The 21,767-nt window shown below is 39.6% G+C and overlaps 1 protein-coding gene across 2 annotated transcripts in view; it reads right to left on the minus strand.

Annotated features, from left to right (window-relative positions):
• Nucleotides 1-18,271, minus strand: part of RPS6KA6 (ribosomal protein S6 kinase A6) — a 40,007-nt gene extending 21,736 nt beyond the window's left edge. Inside the window, exons 1-6 of one of the 2 annotated variants that reach the window (XM_065846179.2) lie at nucleotides 18,020-18,271; nucleotides 8,536-8,595; nucleotides 4,821-4,937; nucleotides 1,777-1,858; nucleotides 882-962; nucleotides 282-361 (exon numbers count right to left, since the gene is read on the minus strand). In XM_065846179.2, coding sequence (XP_065702251.1) covers nucleotides 282-361; nucleotides 882-962; nucleotides 1,777-1,858; nucleotides 4,821-4,937; nucleotides 8,536-8,595; nucleotides 18,020-18,100 — 501 coding nt within the window. In that variant the 5' untranslated portion in view covers nucleotides 18,101-18,271. Of the gene's footprint in view, nucleotides 1-281; nucleotides 362-881; nucleotides 963-1,776; nucleotides 1,859-4,820; nucleotides 4,938-8,535; nucleotides 8,596-17,318; nucleotides 17,459-18,019 lie in introns of those variants that run through there. The other variant, XM_071813463.1, reaches the window with a different exon arrangement.
• Nucleotides 18,272-21,767: the final 3,496 nt, after the last annotated feature.

The following is a 21,767-nucleotide window of genomic DNA, read 5'->3' on the forward strand; positions in this document are numbered from 1 at the left end:
ATCTTCATTTACTTCAATCAGGTTTCCAAGCAACAAAACATTTTTAGACAAAAGAGCTGTACTTGGCAGATACCAAATTAAAACTTAGGCTACTAAACAATACACACTTATGGTTCTTAACGTTATAGAATATATTCTAGTCTATGTAAAGGAAGTCCAGCTAAGTTAAAGACTTGACTATGACAAGGAATATGGGGAAAACAGCTACAGAAGACAATTCTATACTGACAAAAAACCCCAACTGTCTAAAACTGAGTGGAAATAAAATTTTAGGTACTTACCTCTTTGGATAATCGCGTGAATACATCTCCTCCCCTGAGAAAATCCAATATTAAATACAGCTTCCCTTCAGTCTGAAAGGCTTTAAAAAAAATAAAAGTAAAAATTAAAAAAATCAGGAGTTGTATCACAAAGACGATCGACAAAACAGATCTGAATACTTTTACAACCTGGACATTTCAGTGAAAGGCAATACTTTTGTTATGGAACTGAGAAAATTCCAAAGCACATGATGTAATTTATGGAACGATTGTCTTAGTGATCTTAGTCACAGGAGATCATTCAAATACTGTTCTTTTACTCCTCCTTTTGTCAAACAGCAAAACACCAAGTATGTGAATTACTGTCTTTTGGTTTCATTCAATGAAAAGTAAAAAAAAAAGTCTCTTCAGAACTTGCAAGAATTTTCCAAATCTTTTATTTCAAAAGAACCCAAAACTTTTATACGCGTGTGTATTTACATGCCATTTTAGCCCTGCAATTTGAAGTCACTAGAACCTAATTTGGATACTAAAACTGACCTTATAAAACTGAGAAATAACAATTTCAGCTACACCTTCAACTAATGAAAGAAACTGTAGCAAAAAAAAAGAAATACCAACCATAGTGCAGTTTGACGATAAATGGATGATTTACTTCTACTAATATATCTCTCTCCATTTTTGTACGAACTCTATCCCGAACTGAGGGGAAAAAAAAAAAAAAAGACTAGTATCAAACAAATGTATTTCGTATAATACAAATGGAGCAGAAATTAGCATATAGAAAGCCTTTGCTGTCTAAAGAAATACTTTTCCTTGTTACTTTCTTTGTTTGGAACTTTTAGGTGTCCCACAAAGCACAAGCTTTCAGACAGCAAGGCTTCCTTATCGTCTTCATTTTTTTCCAACACATTCCAGTATTTTGTGAAAATCTATACTACTTTCCAGAAAAATGCTCATATATCCCATCTCCCAGGCAGCTAACTCCAACCTCTGAATTAACTATCTGTACTGAATATATATTCTGTCTTTTAAGATCACTTTTTCCTGTTCCATTAGTAGAGTCCCTGTTTACACACAGTGGATTTGCACCCACTGAAGTGTCTTCTGAAAGCCAAACCAGCACGTTAGCTTGTTATGGCACCTATAACTAAAGGGAATAACTTCACATTTCTAACCAGAGTTCTAACTTAATGAAAGGAAAATGGTTTGTGAAATTAATTTGTTTTAATGGAATGAAAAGACTAAACAGAACTAAATAATGCAGTTTGAAGCTTTGAAAGAGTACTTTTTACCACATTATTAAAGTTATTTGGCCAGATTTAAAATAATTCTTAAACATGAACTTACAAGTTACTCTTGAAAAAGCTACTGTCAGAGAAGACTTACGAACTCACTGAAAAATATTTAAGATTAAAAAAAAGCTTTTAAAAATAAGTATTTGCAAGACTCATTGAAGAAATACAGGTGCACTGAAAACCATTTTCTGGAGTTCCAATTCAGAAGGTGCACATACCTTTTAAAGAAGCTTTTTTCAATACTTTCATTGCATAAAGTTGCCCAGCATCAGGACCGATTATTTTCCGTACGAGGAAGACCTGGTAATATAAAGCCCATTTTGAAAATTACTGCTAAAATAACCTGAAAAAAAAGCATTACTACAACTTTACTTTTAGTTTCATTAACACAGACAAGGAGATAACACATCCCTGGTCCCATTCCATTCCTCAAAAACTCTGAGGAATAAAATACACCAAATATTCATAGCAAGCCTTTTTGCAAGAGCAAGTTTAGTAATCAAACACGCAACTGTCACATGGCATTTGCAAACCTCCTATGAATTTCAGACAGCTTTCAGTGTTCTTTCATGAGAGCACACCTTGAAAGGAAGGGCAAAATTGCATTTCCTTAACCAAATTAGATTACATGCACCACATTACACTGAAGCATTCAGATTGCTCATAAACTATACATGCTTTCCTATAGCAAACTGTTTAAGTAAAGTACTTATCAATTAAATTCTTATATAAATGTGTGGTTTTTTACATTACTTTTTCAGAGAATGACAAATCTGCCTGCTCTGCCACCTCCTAATTGATTTTTGAGGTTTAAGACCCAAGTCTCAAATACATAACAGGCTACAGTAATGAATTCTGTGAGAATGGCAGGACGAAAGCGAGGAAACATCAGCGTTTAAGATCAAAGCACCTTTCCTCTGGAATAGCAACTCCAACAGGTTTTTCTACTCTTTTCTTTCCAGAGGAGTTTTAAAGATAGATGGTATATAACTTGACACTAAGAAAAGCATAATATTAGAGTAATGCAGTACGAACACATGTACCTCTACTGACTAATATTCTAATTACTAGGCCTTTCACTTTACAAAATAGTTTGGAACATACTCCAGTTTCCAAGGTGTTGTTCTTATAATAATTATTAGTTTTGTATTGTAAAAAAAGTATATATATATACACACAGATATACATACACACACACATATATACAAGTCACAAGACAATGGCAAGAGCTACCCAAAATTGCCACTCTGATCTTACCTTAGGATTTTCATTAACACTGGATTTATTCACATACGTACTTTGTTAGAAGTTATTTTAGAAAATATAATCGAGTAATGTCATCAAATTTTCCAGTCTAGAATCAGAAATTCATACGCTGTCACTGACTAAATCATACAGGGTTGGCAGAGGAGTTGTTTTTATTTAAGCTCTGGTTAGAAGAAAAACATCGTGTTTCCAGATTATCAGGCTTTGTTTTGTTCAAGTTTTGCCAGTGACTGACCTACCGCATTGCTCTCCGTGATACGATGCTGATGCTCAAATAGTAAAAGGAGTAATTCATACACCAGCAAATTAGAAAACATCTGTAGATTAATACCCTCACAATTACAAAAGTAAAAGATTAATAAGCATGTACAAATACTTAGTGCCTAATAACCCGCAGCTTGTGGGAATGTATGGAATTCATGTACAATTTACAAACTCTAACTAATAAGGACTAAAATAGCTGGCACTGAAAACTAAGCAAGCACCATTTATTTAACATATAGACCAAGTCTCCATAATCCCACATCTTCCAGAGATGTAATGCTATTTTTTAAACTAATCACTCACAGAATGCCCTAATGTCTGTTTTTCCCCTGCTCTGATCATACAACTTGATGCAGGTTTGTTCCTGCCATGAGATAGAAAAAACCAGCAGAAGAGCAGGAACACAGAAACATACATAAAGCTGATTGTCTACTTTCTAGGTGTTTTGAAAGATCTAGTTTAGAAGGTTGGTTTTAAAAAATAAATTAGCTTCCATATACTAGGATTAATATTTTAACTAATGTGTTTCAAACTAGTGACTAAGACATTTGATTTTTAATTTCATTTCTGCAAAGTGACACCAAGCGGCACATTACAAAAAGAAATTACTGTAACAAAAAATTGCCATATTTCTTCTGCGTGCTATTTGAATAATTGTTCGCTTTGTCTTTTTAGCTGGAGGCCACTTCACAAATAGAGCAAAATAAAAAACCTGAAATACATTTCTCAGGTTATTTACTTCATTGTTACTTTGGTTCCAGTTCCAAACCACCACAATCATTCTTCTGTATCTATGTCAATACAGACTTTATATATTGAAAAAAGTCAAACATTCACAGTAGGTCAAGTACCATCATTAAAAGACAAATTGCCATCTCCTCCAGAAGTGTCTGCTGATGTCTGTACCACCTCGGTGCCTCCCAAGCATTGATCTGAGTTACCAAAGATGTGAGGCAACCTCTATGCAACAGATACATTGTCTATTCTGATTCTTCACTAGATGCTGCAAAAAGGTCTTGGGGCAGTTGAAAACACTATTATTTTATTTCAAACAGCTGTAGCATTAGGCGAACAGAGCTTGTCAACACTAGAGCTGCTGCACAAAATCCCCCCTAGTTCTGCACCAGGTGAGATCTCTGGGTGTTGGCACCGCTGGTCCCACAGAGCTGCAGATGCCACTCCAGAGGAACCACAAATGTGCCTCTTCGGTTCAAACAAACCACAACTTTCCAATGGCAAACCTCCGAAAATGTGCTGCTGACTCACGCCCCTGTCTCTGACACAAGCTGGTGCGCTGCTATAAACAGCGCTCTCTTGGCACCAGAGCAAGACTGGAAAAAAGATTAAATTTGTCAATAACTTCTCAAACGTTCCCGGGGACTCGGCTACAGCACTGCCTCCCTTATCCAAAAATGTTCTTGAGCTAACCCCTCCCAGGCTGACTGTCTGGAAAGGTCTATGGCTAAAGACACTGCTTTTCCTTTAAAAAAATGCAAAGTCAGAAATGCTGTCATAGTAAAAACAAGTAACAAAAACCCCACACCAGCCAATTGCAAAACAGGATAGATAACTTCCTCCACAACAACATAGCTTCCACAAACACCCCTACCTGTACTCAGATTTGTTAGGTTTATACCTAACCTTGTATTATAGAAACAAGGGAAGCAAAACATTAATAAGACAAAGCAGGTTCCAAGTGGACATCAGATAAAACCAGAGTTAGTTATCCTACCTTTCCAAATGATCCCTGTCCAAGAACTTTAAGTAGTTCAAACTGTGCTGGATCTGCTTTCTCACATCCTTCTTTCACATGGTGTGTAATAGGAATTTCTTTTACACTTCCTTCATCCTATTGTTTCAAGGCAAACAAAAATACAACAAAGAACAAGCGTGAATTAAGCAGCTCTTGTTACAAGTACATGTAAATTCCCCCTCTTTTCTTTTTGTTTGGTTGGGTTTTTTGTTTTATATATACACATATGTATATATATAATATTTTAAATTCTAATAAGGCACAAAAGAAAGCTGTTTAAATTAAGAGTTTTCTCATCCATCCTCTCAAATAACTGCATCTAAGATTTCTAAACTTAACATAAAATTCTCAAGGAATGCTCATTTCCTTTTGTCACAAATATTACAACTACAGCAAAGACCGATTTTCTTACATGAAAGGAATAAATACACAGATTTTTAAACCAAGTTCTAAAATGATCCTTCTGTGCTTCACCTCTGTTTTAGCAGCCTTTAGTTTCTCCAGTTATTACTTTTTTCATCTTTCTCTTCCCTGAAATAGTCTTAATGAAAGCTAAACTGGATTTCATCATTTTAGGTAACTGTTGCTTTTCACAGCAGCAAACAGCAAATATGGTCACCCAGTTGTAGCTAAAGGAATACACCTTATTTGAAGAGCATAAATAAGATATGAATCATCTTAAGAACTCTGCAAATTCTTGCATCCCAGAGAAGTAACACAGCTCTGGGGTGCAGAGCTCACAGAAAGACTCTCCTGTGTGGAGACCTTCAGAAAGCCTAGGGTAATTCTGAGGCAGGTAAAAGATTTAGCGTCCTGTTGACATTTTCCCGTTAATCTCATCTTTATCAAAGCTGGGCACAGCAGCTGCAGTTGTGAAAAGACAAACATCCATGGTGAAAACAAATCAGATGACGTATTGCAGCTTTTGTGGTGCAAGAGGAGTTTCTGCGAGCCAAAACAAATGAGGCGTCAAAATAAGCACCCTTGAAACTAAAAACTGCGTGCCAAGGCCTACACCAGCAACCCTGGCTAGCATGTAAAAACGAAGCAGCATCCCTCAGCCCGACCACAAATACCAATGAATTTCTTGTACACAGCAAACACAACCCAGTTGCAACAGAAAATCCCATTTGATTTGTGGTACTCTGCTTTTAGGGTATCCAAATGATTAACTGTCCTCCTATCCTTTCTTTATGTCTTCATCTTCAAAGCTTCCCTTAGTAGAGACCAGAAAAAACAGCCTCCCAACCTACTGTGCCTTGCTCTCCCTCAATGGCAAGTACAAACACCACCAGAAAAGGACCTGGCCATCTGATAAACAGTTGGGTTGAGGGAAGAACATGAGTCTATAGTCAGGTTAACTACACACAGTCTTGTTGTCCACAACCACACATTAAAACTTACAATCAACGTTATCAGACTTGATACTGAAGGATCTAGATGAAAGTCTCTCGGTGGGTTTATACAGAAAATAAGGGTAGAAATCTGGTCATCTAAATGTGTATGTACTTAATGCAATAATTTTTAAAGGAGGAGGCAAACATAATAGTGCATTAGCTGTCTATGCCTTGATTGCTTTGTTTGTCCTAAGGGGGAAAGGAAGACCTCAAACATCTTCCTATATTCACAAACTGTAGTATATTCACAAACTGCAGTCCAGCTGTTACTGCGCAAGTCCTTTCCCCTTCCCTACATCTCTTCTTTCACACTCTTTCTAGAAAAGTCCAATTTGTTCCGCCTGTTTCCCATGCAAAGATAGGTATTAACGGATGACACTGTTGAATAACACAGTTAATTCTTTAATTCACACTCTAAGCTACTTTATTTCCCTATTTGTTCACAAAAAAAGAACAGCTGACATACACTGATGATACAGTATATACACCCCAACTGCATCTCGTCCATTTATCTTGCTGACTCTGCACATATGTATTCACAGGAAACATGCACAACTTACCATTTTTTAAACTTTTTGAAAGAACATACCTGGAATTTAAGGGAGTTAAGAACACTAGAATGTCAAGTCATCTTACAACAGATGAAAGCAGCAAGTTGACTAACTTTACACAAAGTTGTACAACTGACTTGATGACTGGTTCTTTCTACAAAGTATTTAAATACTCCATTTAAAAGCCTTTTCACTTCATTGTCCTAATTTGTATTCCTTAACACTGTGAACCTTTGCATGAGAAAAGACCTTTAAGACTTGACCTGTTCCTTCTGTCTATCACCCAGCTCAAGTCATTAGCCTGTGACATCACATGTGGTTGCTGCGGAGACTCACACAGGATTTTTAAATGTGAATTGAGGAGAAAAAATGTTTTCCATGCAAATAAAGAGTAACTTGAGATGTACTAAATGAGCTATTTTTTATGAAGTGTTTTACTTTCACAAAAGGTGCCTGTATGATTTCACCTACTTGACTATCATTAAAGTACTAAAAATCGGCATGACTGAAGTATAAAAAGACCTCTGCATCATCAACAAGAAATGAGCGGGTAGAGTTGAACAGATGCATAAGGCAGTTTAATTCTTGTTTCTCATTTGGCCTTCATGGGCTGCAGATTTGGTTATCTGATTTTGTGCTTGTGCAGCAAATCCACTGGAGGGCTCAGGCACCAGCTCCCACCGAGTCACCTTGCACGAGAGGTAACAACTCCCAGCACGTTCGACAGAAGACAAAGCTCTGCAAGAAATCGGTGACAGATTCGTGCCACCCAACTTGGTGACAGCTGGACTGGTTTGCAGCTCTGAGCACCGAACAAACACGCTCAGCAACATCCTCTGGTTCAAGTACAGAGACTGAGACAACCCATTGCTCATCTTTGCTACGTGGAAGATGACTTTGACATTGACTGTTTATTTGCTTACGCCACACCAGGAGATGTCCAAGAACCACATTTCTACTCCCAAGAATTTATTCTCCAAATCACTTACTTAAAAAGTTATTATTGCAGTACAAAGCAGTGGTTAGAGCTGGCAATAAGATCTACTTGATACCTTCTCCCATGATCCTGTTCAAAAACATATGGATATATGTGTGTGGGAAAACAATGGCAAATTTTTCCATGCCAAGTTCGGCATTTCACCACAAGCAGAATTAGCCTGGAGTTTAGTCCAAGATTTACCCAGCATACAGAACACCAATCTTCAGCATCTCCTACATATGTACATCACCAAAGCACTGGACAAAAAAAAAAAAAAATCACATGCAGCAGGGTCTGAGATATTTCTACACAGAAGTCCAACTAAAATACTGGTGTAAAAACTAATTCTGTTCTAAAATAGCAGGAATTATGTACTTCTAGGTGAATGTACAGCAACTACATTAAAAAATACAAAGGAAGAAGAGTCAACAGTGCAGTAAAAGCAGCATTAAGCACTCTGTATAAAAGGTTCAAGGTTGGACTGAACATTTTTGGAGGGCGAGGGATCTGCCAACGCTCTCTCCAGCATGCAGGATCTGTTTTCCACGAAGCATCGCCTCATGTGGCAAACCCTCCCTAACAAGGCATTTGCAGCCCCTACCCAGCTACTAATTTTCAAAATCAACTCGGAGACTTGGAGCCTTTTAAGAACTGGTCAAATAAAATCATCGGTTGAAAAGTTAAAGAGTAGGGAATGCATAAATTCTTCTTCAAAAGGAACCCACACTAGTGAGTGTCTAAAACCGACATTCATCAAATCTACTTACATGGTAGGAATACGGTTCACCTTCCTCCATGGGCTCATCTGCCATTTTAAGGCCATTCAGCTGGAGAGGGGAAGGAAGAAGAATTTGGGAGAAAAAGAAAACAACATTAAGACCAACAATTTCAAACAAGCAGAGCTCATAATTGAGCCAATTTACATTTCAGAGCACACAAATGAAAACTGGTGTTCTTGCTGCTCTAATTTAAAACTCTAGTTTCAGACAAGTACTTCTGCTTAGTAGTTACATTTACCATCTCCCTTGTGTATCATTCAACCTATCCCTTTGCAAATGCCATTCCGTAGTGTTAACTTAATTGGAATGAATTAAAAATTCTTTCTTTAAAAGCTACAGATACCATCCATACAAGATGACACTAATGTAAAATTCTTCTCTTATGCACAAAATTTATGTTGCAAATGCTTTTCATAAACCTAAAATCCTAAAATCTGCTGCTGAAAGTTAATTTGCAATTTAAGGATAAAACATTCAAAAGTGATTTCAACTATTTTTGGGCAAGAGGGAGAAGTGCAAGGACCGGTACAATGGAGAATACATACCACAGAACTCTCATGCACAAATATAATTACTTATCTCTTTAAATAATTAGATTCTTCTAAAAATTTGCTTGCATCAGAAGTTACTTCAATATCCAACAAACAGAACACTCAAACTTTAATGAAGTACTTTAGAAACTGTAGGTCTGTAAACTAAAATATTTGTGGATCAATTTAAAAATTACACTTTTAAGCAGCAAAAAAGTAGGATATGCATCTGGCCAGAAATTACTAAGTGATTTGCTCTTCAACAAGCACAATACTTGCCAGCATTTGCCTACCCCCCTTCACATGCTTCAAACAACAAAGATGTCAAGCCCACAGTAACAGTAAAAATAGCTAAATTTCTAGATAAAGTTATTTACTTTCAGTTCTCCTTAAGTAACAAACAGTTCAATGCTTTTTAACAACTGAAACAGGAAAAAAATACAGAAATATAAAGGGCATGCTCTGTTTCAACAGGTAAAGCAATAATTAAAAACTGGAAACACCTGACAAAATAGGTGAAGCCAATTATGGATTTTGTTAGCAATAACTGCTAATTTATTTGTATGTTAATTGTTTGCTATCACTACCTTCACATGGCACAGATCTCACACAAAAAAAATACCAACTAGAAAAAAACATAAGGAAACTCAAACTACTTTTTTCCTGCAAGCAGAAGTTGAAGCAATTAAGTTCTTAGGCTGGGTAATGACTTTTTTCCTTGTACTTCTGAATTTATCTAAAATACATGTCTGTGTATATGTATACATACTGCAATGTGGTACGATTATCAGTATGTGATCTGGTAAAACACAGGACCACAAAATCTTGAAATGCCACATAGACCATGCCCCTCTTTAAAAAGAAAACCAAAAACTTGACAAACGAGTCGGGCTGAAGGGACAGGTTTGTACAACCCCAACCGTGTCATCTAAAGAAATCCAACCACTTCCAAGCAGAGCTTTTAAGAGCTAAGTCCTAAACTGGTGATTTTGATAAAATTAAATCTCCAATTCTTCAATTCTCCAATTTTTTATCAAGATACTGGCACTTATTTTGGACTATATCCTCACTGGAAAAAATATATATACATATATATGAAGTATCATGAGGCTTTGGTTACTTTCACTCTAAGTTTCTATTTATTTTAGCCACAGTAGACACACATACTCTTCACATTAACTATAACGCATCAGTCAAACCCAGTGTCAGCATATTCAGCACGTGTTCATCAGGAATATATATCACACATTGCCACCATAATTTCTCAAGGCCAAAACCTATTACCCTGTTACCTATTAACCTATTACCCTGGATTCAGAAAACTCCACATACTTATAGAAATCAATGCTACTAATCTGCTACATAACACCTCTTTTTAAAGAAATCTTTTGTTCCAAATTAGATCCCAGGAGGGACAGGACACCCACTATACTTGTTATTGGATTAATTAATTGAATAATACCAAAGTTTGGATCAGAGATGAGCTCCAACATCATTTCAGACACACCACTGCCATGCAGTTTCTTTCCACAGGATCACTAGATTACTTTCAAGCGTAAATCAATGTGAGACAAACAAAAGTTGTCCCAAAAACTTGTTTGGATCTAGTAAGAAAATGGGTTTCTACTCCAGGTGCTCAGAAATAGAATCACAGAATGCTAGGGATTGAAAGGGACCTGGGAAGCTCATCCAGTCCAATCCCCCCACCGGAGCAGGAACACCCAGATGAGGTTACACAGGAAGGTGTCCAGGCGGGTTTTGAATGTCTCCAGAGTAGGAGACCCCACAACCTCCCTGATTGATCCAGTTCTTCACTCATGGACTTGAATTTGAATTTGGTGTGCATTTCACCTTTTCTTTCTTCAAATATGGTCATTTTCCAAGGTTTTTTTAGCTTAAATTTAAGTTCTGAAACCGATACTACCATCCAGAAGAACTGTAGATACACTCAAAACAGTAGTTAAAGAGCAGGCAATTGGTCACAGAAAACTGTGGCTGCTGGAGTAGGGCTTTGAACCCCAAATCAGTGTATTATTTGATCTACGTAGCTCCTGAGCATGCCATGTAGGCATATATTTAGCTTTCTGGCAAATCAAATATAGTAAGTGATTGAATTTTTATGGCAGGTAATCAAACGTCATCTTAATTAACAATTTCCTATCATACATTTTTTCCCTTCATTGTTGCTCATGGTTTGTTTTGTTGTTGTTGTTGTTGTTGTTTTTTTTTTTCCTGTCCAGTCTCTCTATAACTACAGAGACTGGGATGTCTGCCAGGTTTTAGTCCAAATAATTTTATGTCCAAGTGCATTAATTACTTTTATCGCCTGATATACACAATGACACTTTTGCTTTGTTTGTTTGTGGAGCCTGGTCACTGTCCATTAAAAAAACCCAAAACAACAACCCAAAGTCTAGTTTTAAAGAATTAGTAGTTTGTTAGTCATTCAGTACCAAAATTTAATGACAAAAATCAAATTATTCCTGTTCTCTACAGTTACTTATACTGGCCAAGTTTCAGCAGCTAGAAGTTTCGACTATCTCTTGCATTAGGCAAAAAATGAACATCACAATTAATGCTTAATTCCCACCTTTATGGAAACCAAATACAAAATTTTGCTTCCACAGCCAACTGGGACCCCTTTTCATAATTTCATCACAAATATTTATGCACAAACATATAGAACAGAACAATTCTGATGTCTAAGTCATTACTAAATATCTATGAAGGCACAAGTTGAATTCATTATTGAAAATTAGAAAGCATGTCTATTTATAAAGGGAACAGGTGGAAGGAAGAAAGGATCATTATTTTGAGGGAGATTCTTTCATCCTTGAATCATTTTGCTGTTCAGTAATGCTAAACTACAATTAACTAAATGTCTTAAATATTAACATTCATTAAGACAAACTAAACTCAGACATTTAGGCAAACGGTATCAATACTTTCCAAATTTAAGAAAAAATTATGAAGTTAGAGAAAGCATTCTGCATTGTTGATCAGTCTAAAAATAACTAAACCCACTATATATATATATATATATTAAAAAAAGATAAAGTTAAGGTCAGACAACCTGGCAGGTAAGAAACTTGGCTCTTCCAGAAGTGGGGGCTGAGCCCCGATCCTCTGATGCCAAACTGTCCCCAAGGTAACACAGCACAATCTGCTTTCTGATTTAAATATAATTGCTGTGATGGATCCCGGACTGTACCCATCACCTTGGGAGAACATCCAAAGGCTCTGCGGGCTGGGAAAAGGCTTAACTACTATTGCACATGTTTTCCTACTGACAATTACAGCAGAACAGAGTAATTCCAGCATTACCAAAGATTAGAACCATCTTCCCCCCTATTAAGGATGTTTTAAGAGTTTCCATGGTAAATGTGTTATGATTTGGTGGATCTACAGGTTTTGGCCAAAAGCAGCTAAACAAATGGTCAGTAAAAATGTTTAACTACATGGAAAAACAGAAGAAGATTTAAAGCTGGTTCAATCTGTCCTGATTTCATACATCTTCATTTAGGCATTCAAACAGAAATAAAAGTTTTACAGAAAAAACAAAACTGGCAATTTTACAATCATAGTATTACTAGAAGCAGAAAGAGTTATCACCACTCACATATAATCTTGCTTGGCTTCAAACATGTAGAATTCTACATACAGATCAACAAAAGCTCCTGCACCCTCCGTGGTTTCTCCTTCACTGTGCTTCATTTGCAAAGTTACTGCAGGTCCAGTCACCAGACCTACACCTTTCAATGTTTCCAAATGAACACCAGACAAACCAGTTTGCTTCCCCACATACAAAAGCATTACTTTAAATACTTCTTTCAAAAATGTTGGAGTGGAAGCTTACATTAGAAACCCCAATTGTTTCAAAAAGACTTTGTAAAAAAAAAAAAAATTAAAAAATCCTTTAAAAAAACCAAACCCTGTTAAGACCACATTTATTCCTCAATTATTTCAAACTACATCTGCAGAGATTTTTCATCATTAATTTAATTAGCAACACATTGGCCTATTGAATACTTTTTCCTGAGATACATTTGAGAAATCTGGGGGTTCTGTGCACAGCTAAACAGGTGAGGGGTTTACTTATTTATTTTTTAATGTCTGGAAGTCCCAGCAGGTGCCCAGGGGAAGGTCGTCCTGCTGATGGCAGCACCCATGTCAGACTCCACAGGTCTATGCTGAATTTTCTGCTCGCCGCCTGCACAAACCTCCGTTCCTCAGCTCCTTGTACAAAAGGAAGAGTCTGGGTAACTCAAGCTCTTTTTAAACATACCAAGTGAAAGAAGATAAAGCCGTCTACCTTAAAAAAAGAACCGAAAACAAAAAAACCCAAACAAACAAAAAAAAAACTTAAACCCATAATCAATTACTAGGGAAAGTTATAAAGTTCTTTTCCTGTGGCAAATAAATCACACGTTCAGACAGGACACCAAACCTCCAGCAACATATAATTACTGATTTTAAGAGAACATTTTGATCCTTCCCATTATCAGAGATCAGGGAGAATTACGTGTGTCTCAGACTAGTCATAGCTATGACAAGCCACAAACCTGACCTCAAGCACAGGATCATTCAACTAGTGAAGGACTTGGGATCTTTCCACTACCGCCTGTTCAGGAGATGATTTTAACTCCATAATCAAGGGCATAAAGCAGCCACACGGGTTTATTGGCAGATTAGAGAATACTGGAAAAGGGTCAGATTTAAACCTAGCAAAGATTTAACATAGTAAACATAGTAAAGAAGTGCATCTATATAAATACTTAAAATTCTACATATGGAGTTAACAAATCATACCATTCTTCTGAATCAGGGTTATGGCAAAGTCTCTCCCAAGCTATCCTGCAGGAACCAAGGTGAGCGACCTCAACCAGACCCCCGGCTCCTTTTAGAGACTCAGAATACCAGAGCAGATTTCCAAAACAACCTTCAAAAGTGGTATACCAAACCAGAATTATTACTATTATTGTAATGCAGCACTTTTCAATGCATAAAGACACTCATTGTTTTCCATTTAAGAGTATTAATGTGCTTATTTTTTTTTCTTTTAAAGGCACTTTGTTCTCCTGAATCTTTATAAAAACTGTACATTGCTGCAATGGCTGAGGGCACTTAGTATTGTGTGTAACTTGAACACTTTTTTTTTCTTAGCAGAACACCACCTAATTGTGGAGATTTTCAGAGATGCACAAAACTAGGTAGCTGAGTCATCCACGTCACTGCCAGTAATTACTCACAGAGGAGTTATGCAACTCCTAACGCTGACAAAATGCAGTGGCCTTTGATAGACCAGGCTCAGAACACGCTTAAGAAGATGGACTAATTGCCCAAATCAAAGATGTATTTATTGAAATTGGCCTGGGCTACTGATTAGGTACAACAGCAGCAAAGCTCAACCGATGAACATGCCCTCTGGAAGACAGCAACTTCCAATGCAGCCCACTTTCCTGGCAGAATAATTGGATTTTTAGTCACTTGGTTGTTTCAGCCTTGTCTTCCTCATCACTCTCAGCCCATTAAGCAACGGGTTTCTGAAGTATTCATTTCATAAATAAATATTTGCCTATGAGGTCAGGTTTATGCAACTCACAATATCCATGTACTGCAAACAGCAGGCACTTCAGTCAATTACACTTCTTTTAAATGCAGGCAAAACTACTTCTATCAAACAGGCAGAAAAATCCAAAATGACTGTAATTCTGCCCAATTCCAAGGATTTTTGAATTTCATTCATCTTGGTCTAGAAAATGTTAATGTTTACTTTCACATTTCTTTGTAGACTGAAATATTTTAATAACCTGTAACAGTTGATTATAATCAACATCCTTATACCTACTTCTATTACCATGAAAATACTTCTTAATCCTATATTTAGGAGGAAAGAAGCTCACTGAATATTTGAAGCTTAATCTGCATGACGCCAACCCTTCCTACCCATTTTTAAGGAATTCCCACAGTCACAAAATTGCTTCCCAAGTGGCATTGCCCTAGGAATGTAAGATCAGACAGGAACAGGATAGCATACAGTCCCAAATGTAATTCTGGGCACTTCAGAGACAACCAATGTGGAAAAAAGGCAAAATAATTAATTCCTAAATTTCTTCCAGCAGTTCATTTTGGTTTTACGCCGTAAAGCATGAAAGTGTGTTTCCTATCTTCAAGATTACATTTGTTCTTCACTGGAAACAAAGTTATTTCTAACAACATAATCCTAAAGGTTGTCAAGGAGCAGATTCCTCAGAGAACTGTTTCTCTGCATTTTCCTCCTGTGCTACAAATAAGTACTGTTAGTCAGTCTTCAAACTATAGGACAGTTTTACAGTAATACTGTTGACTGTATTTCCAGCAAGTCCAAGGTCACTGACACGTACCAGATTGCCAATGTAAGGTTGTAGTAAGTACTATAGGCTACAATTAATTCTATAAAATTAAAGTGAAGAACCCAAACCGAATTTAACTTTGATGCAAAATAAACCTTTGTTAAATCCCCAAACAACGTGAATGTAGAATTCCAACAAGTGAAAAGTATACACATCCCTGCCATGCACTTAATATAAAGCATCATGGCAACAACAAATATTTGTTAACGTAATTCGGGAACTTCATACACAACTTGAAGAAAATGGTTTTGGTAAAATGAAGCCTCAAAACACCGTGAGCCAAACGTAACACAGATGTAACAAATGTGATGTCTCATTTTAATGAGTGCACAACTGCAATAGTTTTATGCAGACCCTGTTAAGCAAGTAGTTCATGTATGGGCTTGAGGAAAATACAATTTCAAGAAGGACTGTTGCAAACAGTTGCCTCCAGATTTTACAAACACTGTTTCACTGGGACATCCATCATCCTCTGCTCTGTTGGTTTCAGAAGCGTACTTCAGAACCAGGCTCCTACAACCAGCTCACGTCTTTTTATCAGCCCAAGCCCAGTCAAATTTTTTAAAAAATCACTGAAACGTAACCACCATCAGCAGAACCCCCTGGCTGAGCTTTGCTGGGCTGGCTCCTCAGCTTCCTTCTAACTGCCAAGACAACATTTATGGCAAAATCTGTACACAAAAGCAGAGCTGAACACAACGCTCTGAAAGTAGCATCAGCCTTGGTGGAGGGGTATCTGTCCAGTCAAAAAATACTGACAGATGCACAACAGCCATAAATGTTTACATTTCAACTGCAATACTCTTCAGTTTTATTATTTTAACATTGAGGTACCCCAATATTCTTCAAGAACAGATCACGGGGACCAAGAAAGTTCTCAGACCCTCAATAAGCTTCATACCTTAACTATTTTTATATTCATACCTATATTATTTTTACAAACCACTAGATTAACAAATAAGCCATAATACTTCTGCTGACTTTTTAATCCTTACATGTAGCTTCACTAGCTTAATTAGGATTTCTCTAATATTAAGGTACAGAGACTGCATCAAGCATCATTAGATCATTAGAATATTTCAAAGCGTTAAAAAGTCTAGCAGCCACGGTGTAGAAATGCACGTCCAGTAATTACAGTACGTGAAAGTGGAACTCTGTAGATACAACTACAGAAAAGAGATTTCTTAAAAAACCCTAAGAAATGTAAAACCTCATGGTTGTGTTCCTATCACAAATTACTGGGGTTTTCCTTTATATATATCATTTTTTATCAGAAAATAAAATGTCAACAAGATTCTTTACAGGATATTCTTTCACTCTTCCTAAAACTTTAACCTGTCTGTTTCGTGTACTTTGTACTTAAGAGATGAATTTGCTACAGCCTTTTTTCTTAGGATAAGAAAATCCGACAGCATCCCGGAAAGCAAGTCGGACCAGTTTTAGGGAGCTTTATTTAGATAACATCTTTTGTGTGTCAAATACACCTAGGTGTAATCTTTTATTTGTCATACTTGACGATACCTGACACGCAATCTTACGCTTCTGATTGCAAAGTGCCTAAGTTTTAACACTCGAGCATCGCATTCTGCCGAGATACATGCATTATTACAGCACAGCCAGTTTTACCACTTATTTTTTAAAAAATAGCATTTGGTACTTGCTTACGGGTGCACCTTGAGTGCTAAGCAATACCTCGCAAACACTTGAAGTCTTTCCTTGTTCTTTACAATGTTTAAGCATCCAAACCTCTGCCACACACTCCTGATTCTTTATTTTAGTTGCGTGTAGGAGAGTTATGATATGGTTATTCAAAGAAAAAGCAAAGAGACCTCTACTAGTGACAACCTACCTGGACACGCATCCAGATCGGTACAATCAAATTTTCAGAAGTTTCACTAACTTTCTACAGGAGCTACAGCCATAAAACTGAGTTTACAAAGAAATCTCCAGAGCTGTATGTTAACTAGGAACAGACAACTGACACGGATAAGAACGCGACACGACGCTGGCCGGCCGCTGACGCTCCCTCACACGCACCATCCCCACACAGCGACTCGGTTCCCCCCGAAACTCCACACGTGTTCCCGCCGCCTCGCAGCCCGCACCGGGAGGGGACGGTGCTTTGTGGCCGCCTCTCCAGCCCCAGAGCCGCGGCCGGGCTGCGAGGCGGTGGCGGCGGGGGAGGCCCGCGGGGACAGGCCCTCCCGCGGCGGCGGAGGCGGGGACGGGCCGCCCCGGGCCGAGCTCGCGGGAAGGCCGGTGCCGGCGCGGTGCCCCGGAGGTGTGAGCAGGCCAGGTGCCCGGGCGGGCGGGCATCCCGCGGGAGGCGAGGAAGCGGTGGCGGCGCCGGGATCCGGCGCGGGGCGGGAGGGTGGCGGACAGACCGCGGGCAGCAAGGCGAGGAGCGGGGGGGAGCCGCAGAGGGGCGGGGGCCGGCGCGGAGAGGCCGGAGCCGGGGGCGTTACGGTCCGGCCGCTCCCAGGCGGCGGCGGGGCCCGGGGAGCGGGAGGCAGGTGCCCGGAGCCCCGCCCGGCCCGGCCGCACACTGACCTCGCCGCCGCTCACGTACAGCTCCATTTTGTGGCAGGGCTCCGGCTCCTCCGCGTCCTCCAGCGGAGCGAACGGCACCATGTCCCGGCTCTCCTCTTAGCCGGGCAGCCGCTGCACATCCCCCGGCCCGCGGGCCGGCTCAGAAGCGGCAGGCGGCCGCGGCGGGCCCCGTCCTGCTGCCCATGGAGCGCGGCGGCGGAGCTCCGACTACTGCTGCTGCCGGCCGGCGGGGGCGGCTCCGCTCTGCGCTCCCCCGCGCACACCCCCCAACATGGCGGCCGGCGGGGGCGGGGCCTGCGCGGCATGGGGATGACGTCAGGGCGGGCCGGAGAATCCCCTGCATGGCGGGGGGGGGTGGTGACGCGCGGTGACGCACGGAGCCGTTAACGGTCCCTCGGTTGCGTTGAGGGAGACACACGCCGGTCTGCGGCACGGGGAGGGCTGCGGTTACCGGGCGCTGCCCCCCGCCTGAGGGCCGGCGGTGAGGAGCCGTGAGGGCGGGCGGCGCGGAGCTGCCGGGGGCAGCGGGGCGTTCCGCCTGAGGCTGAGGGGACACTGAGGGAGGGGCTCGGAGAGCGGCGCGGGGGCGCTTAAAACCAAGCGAGAGAGAGCAAAAAGAGCCATCGTGTTACGTCAGTGCTGAGAGATCGTCGTCCCACAGAGAAGTGCCCGGAATTCCCCCGCCGAGCTCCCTCCAGGGATGGCGGAACCCGAGCAGCCCGGCCCTGAGGAGAGAGCTTCTCCTTCCCCGTGAAGGGACAGAGCGGGGGAGAAAACCAAAGAGTTTAGTTTAGTTTTTCCAAATTCAGTGGTGGCAGGAGATGAAACACAGGGTGGGAAGTGGAAAGCCACAGCCTGGATCCCCCTGGGTTCTTGGTGAGGTGAAAAGCGTGGAGGGAGCCGAGCTGCTGCTTCACCCTGGTTACTGACACCGGGGGTGGACGCCTTTGTTTCCAAGCATGTGTTCGGAGAGAAACACTACAGTATTCCAAACCTGAGAGGGTAGAAAAAAACACACGGATGAAAAAATAATATTTCTCCATCAGTGTTTGATCATAGGAGATGGGAAACACTAGATGATAATATCAGAAATACATCTTTTGAAGGCTAGAAGTCAGTCATCATACAAGTGTGTACTATAAGATGCTGTGCGGCTGTAGTCCTTGATTAAATGAGAATGACCTGTTTCACCAAGCCAGCTGCTCCCTGTTCCCTGCTGAAGAGTTGCCCATTGTGAATGTGTCGTTGCGGCACCCACCAGCGGGCACCTCAGCTTCGCCATCGCAAACCTGGCCTTAAAACCCTGCATCTCAACCATGGAAGACAAACGTTTTAACCTGGAAAGGGGAGTGTGCACCAGGAATGTTCATCATTCAGAGAATAAAAAATTGTGCAAGAAAATGTATTAATAGGACCAAAGTAACCAGTACTTAATATTGAGAGAGAATTTATGCTCTAAACATAGAACTGTTTAGGCTAGGTCACTTGTAAACATTATTTTTGCGAACATGGAGCTTTTAGAGCACGTAACTGAAGGAAGATGAAGGGTCAAGGCTCAGCTGCATGGGTCTTTGCTTCACCCGCAGCTCTGTTCGTGTAACTGGTGAACGTCCACAGTGAGTCCAGTGGCCAAATCTTTTCTGTGAGATGAAATATGTGCTTGAGCAGCGCCATGAGGCACATCTTAGTTTACATATAAAGGTAATCAAGTCAGAAGTGACTTTTTGAATGTGCTTGAGTGCTCAGCAAGAACTTGCGGTGACAACTGGTGTTGCAGATGGCATTTCCCTGCATCTGACTTTTCCCATTGCCTCAAATAGTAAGAGATTGCAAACCAGTTTCCTGCATGCCCAAAGTTCAGAAAAAAGCAATAATCAAGTTAGGATTGTTATTCATGTCAAAGACTATAAAAAGGGAAATTAGGATATGTGTAGATAAATACTGAATAAGAAAAAGTAAATTCAGAATTTCTTTAGGTCTCACAGCCAAAATAGCAAAAGATATTCAATTAAAAGGCAACAATAGGCCACTGAAATTTAAAACTTAGCAAGATTCTACTCCCAGATGGCCTTTTATAGAGACATGAAACATCAACAATATAATAGCAAGTCATTAATTTAGGAAGACCAAGGCCTTGGGTCTTTGGTTTCAAATGAATATTTAAATATTATATATTTAGATATTTTTTGTATCTTTTTCTAGAGCATCTAATCTAGCCCAGGTCCATGACTGTATGGCTATCAGATCTCATTTGGTGTGCAGTTTTCAGATGAGGATATTGGATCTCATTTGGTGCACAGCTTTCAGCTGAATATTTTTTATATTCCACTCCCTTAGTTTGTTCAGCAGGTTCTGCCCATTGTGTTCCTCAGCAGGTCATTGTATGATCAGTATGACATTATAACCACTTTTTCATAGGTCAGGTGCTTTTATTAGATGAAGGTTTCAAAGTAACCAGTTTCTAAATATTTATTCACTTTAACATTAATTCAATGAGATGGCAAAGTTGCTGAGAATGGTCTTTTACTGAGCCTAATAGGGAAGGAATAATGATAATAAACAGGATCTGCAGCTTATTTGGTGTCAGTAACACAGACTCCAACTATCAGCTTTGTCCCAAACCAAGATTTATTCAGAAGAATCCTGGAAACTTTGTGTTCATTCACCCAGAACATTTTTCAAGAAAGGAAAATAAGAATGTCATCATCCTCCCCCCCGTTAATGATACTGGAATCCGAACCGTGCTCCCCACAGCCAGGACAGTGCAGCTCCACCCTGGAAAGCAAAGCAGAAAAACCAGCGTGAATCAGGGGATACGTGAACAGTATCTGGTTCAATGAGATCTCAGAAAGGAAACTACACAAAAAGCAAAGTTTGAGGAAACTGCCCAAGCCAAGACTGAGGTTTTTTTCTTATTTACTACAAAGGAAAAGCCCCTGAAAGAGAACAGGTACAAATTTAGCTTTTGTAGATTCTGTTCAAGGCAGACTGTTAACTCTGGTATTTATTGTGAAGGTAGTTTGGGGGGGAGATACAGTTAATTTTTCAGGGCAAGTTTATTCCAGTTCACCATAATTTCACCTTTAATCTTTTGTACGGCACGATTTAACAACACTTGCACAGCTCGAGCAAGTACAACTCTTTCCTATTGTGTGGATGAATTTACGTGGGTACAAAGCACGCTTCTGTTAGCGTGACTCCTTCCCAGACGAGGAGGAAAAAGAACTGTCCTGATGCATCAAAAATGTATAGTTGTGTGCCTGTGTCTGTGCCAGAATTGTTCCAGAGGAGGAACTGGTCTGTATTTGGATTAAGTTTACTGTGGCAAAAACTCTAGTCAATACTGAGTTAGTTTGAATACAAAATAGAAACGTTAGAGTCCATATCCCATCTTGTAGATATTGATATTTTAAAAATGCAAATAGAGCAAAGTTTGTTTGTATTTACATAAATGTGATGTAAAATATAATATAAACAGTGTGATGTTGTTAAACAGTTTATTGTGTGCTTTGACCCACGCCACAGGAGTAAGAGAAGTCAGTTATGTGAAGAAACAGGAGGAATCACTTTTGTACTCAGTTATGGTTCTTCTGAGTGTATAAAGCGCAAGTGAAAAGGCCCTTAGTGAATTCCCACTTTCTCTTCATGTTTGTATTTTTCCATCTACATATTTCATCCTTTTGTAGCAAGTTTTTAAAAGCTCACTTATGGATAAAAAAGGAAGCCAATTTGAGATGATGCTCCTAGA

Source organism: Patagioenas fasciata, chromosome 11 (assembly GCF_037038585.1).
Source record: "Patagioenas fasciata isolate bPatFas1 chromosome 11, bPatFas1.hap1, whole genome shotgun sequence".
NCBI lineage: Eukaryota > Metazoa > Chordata > Aves > Columbiformes > Columbidae > Patagioenas > Patagioenas fasciata.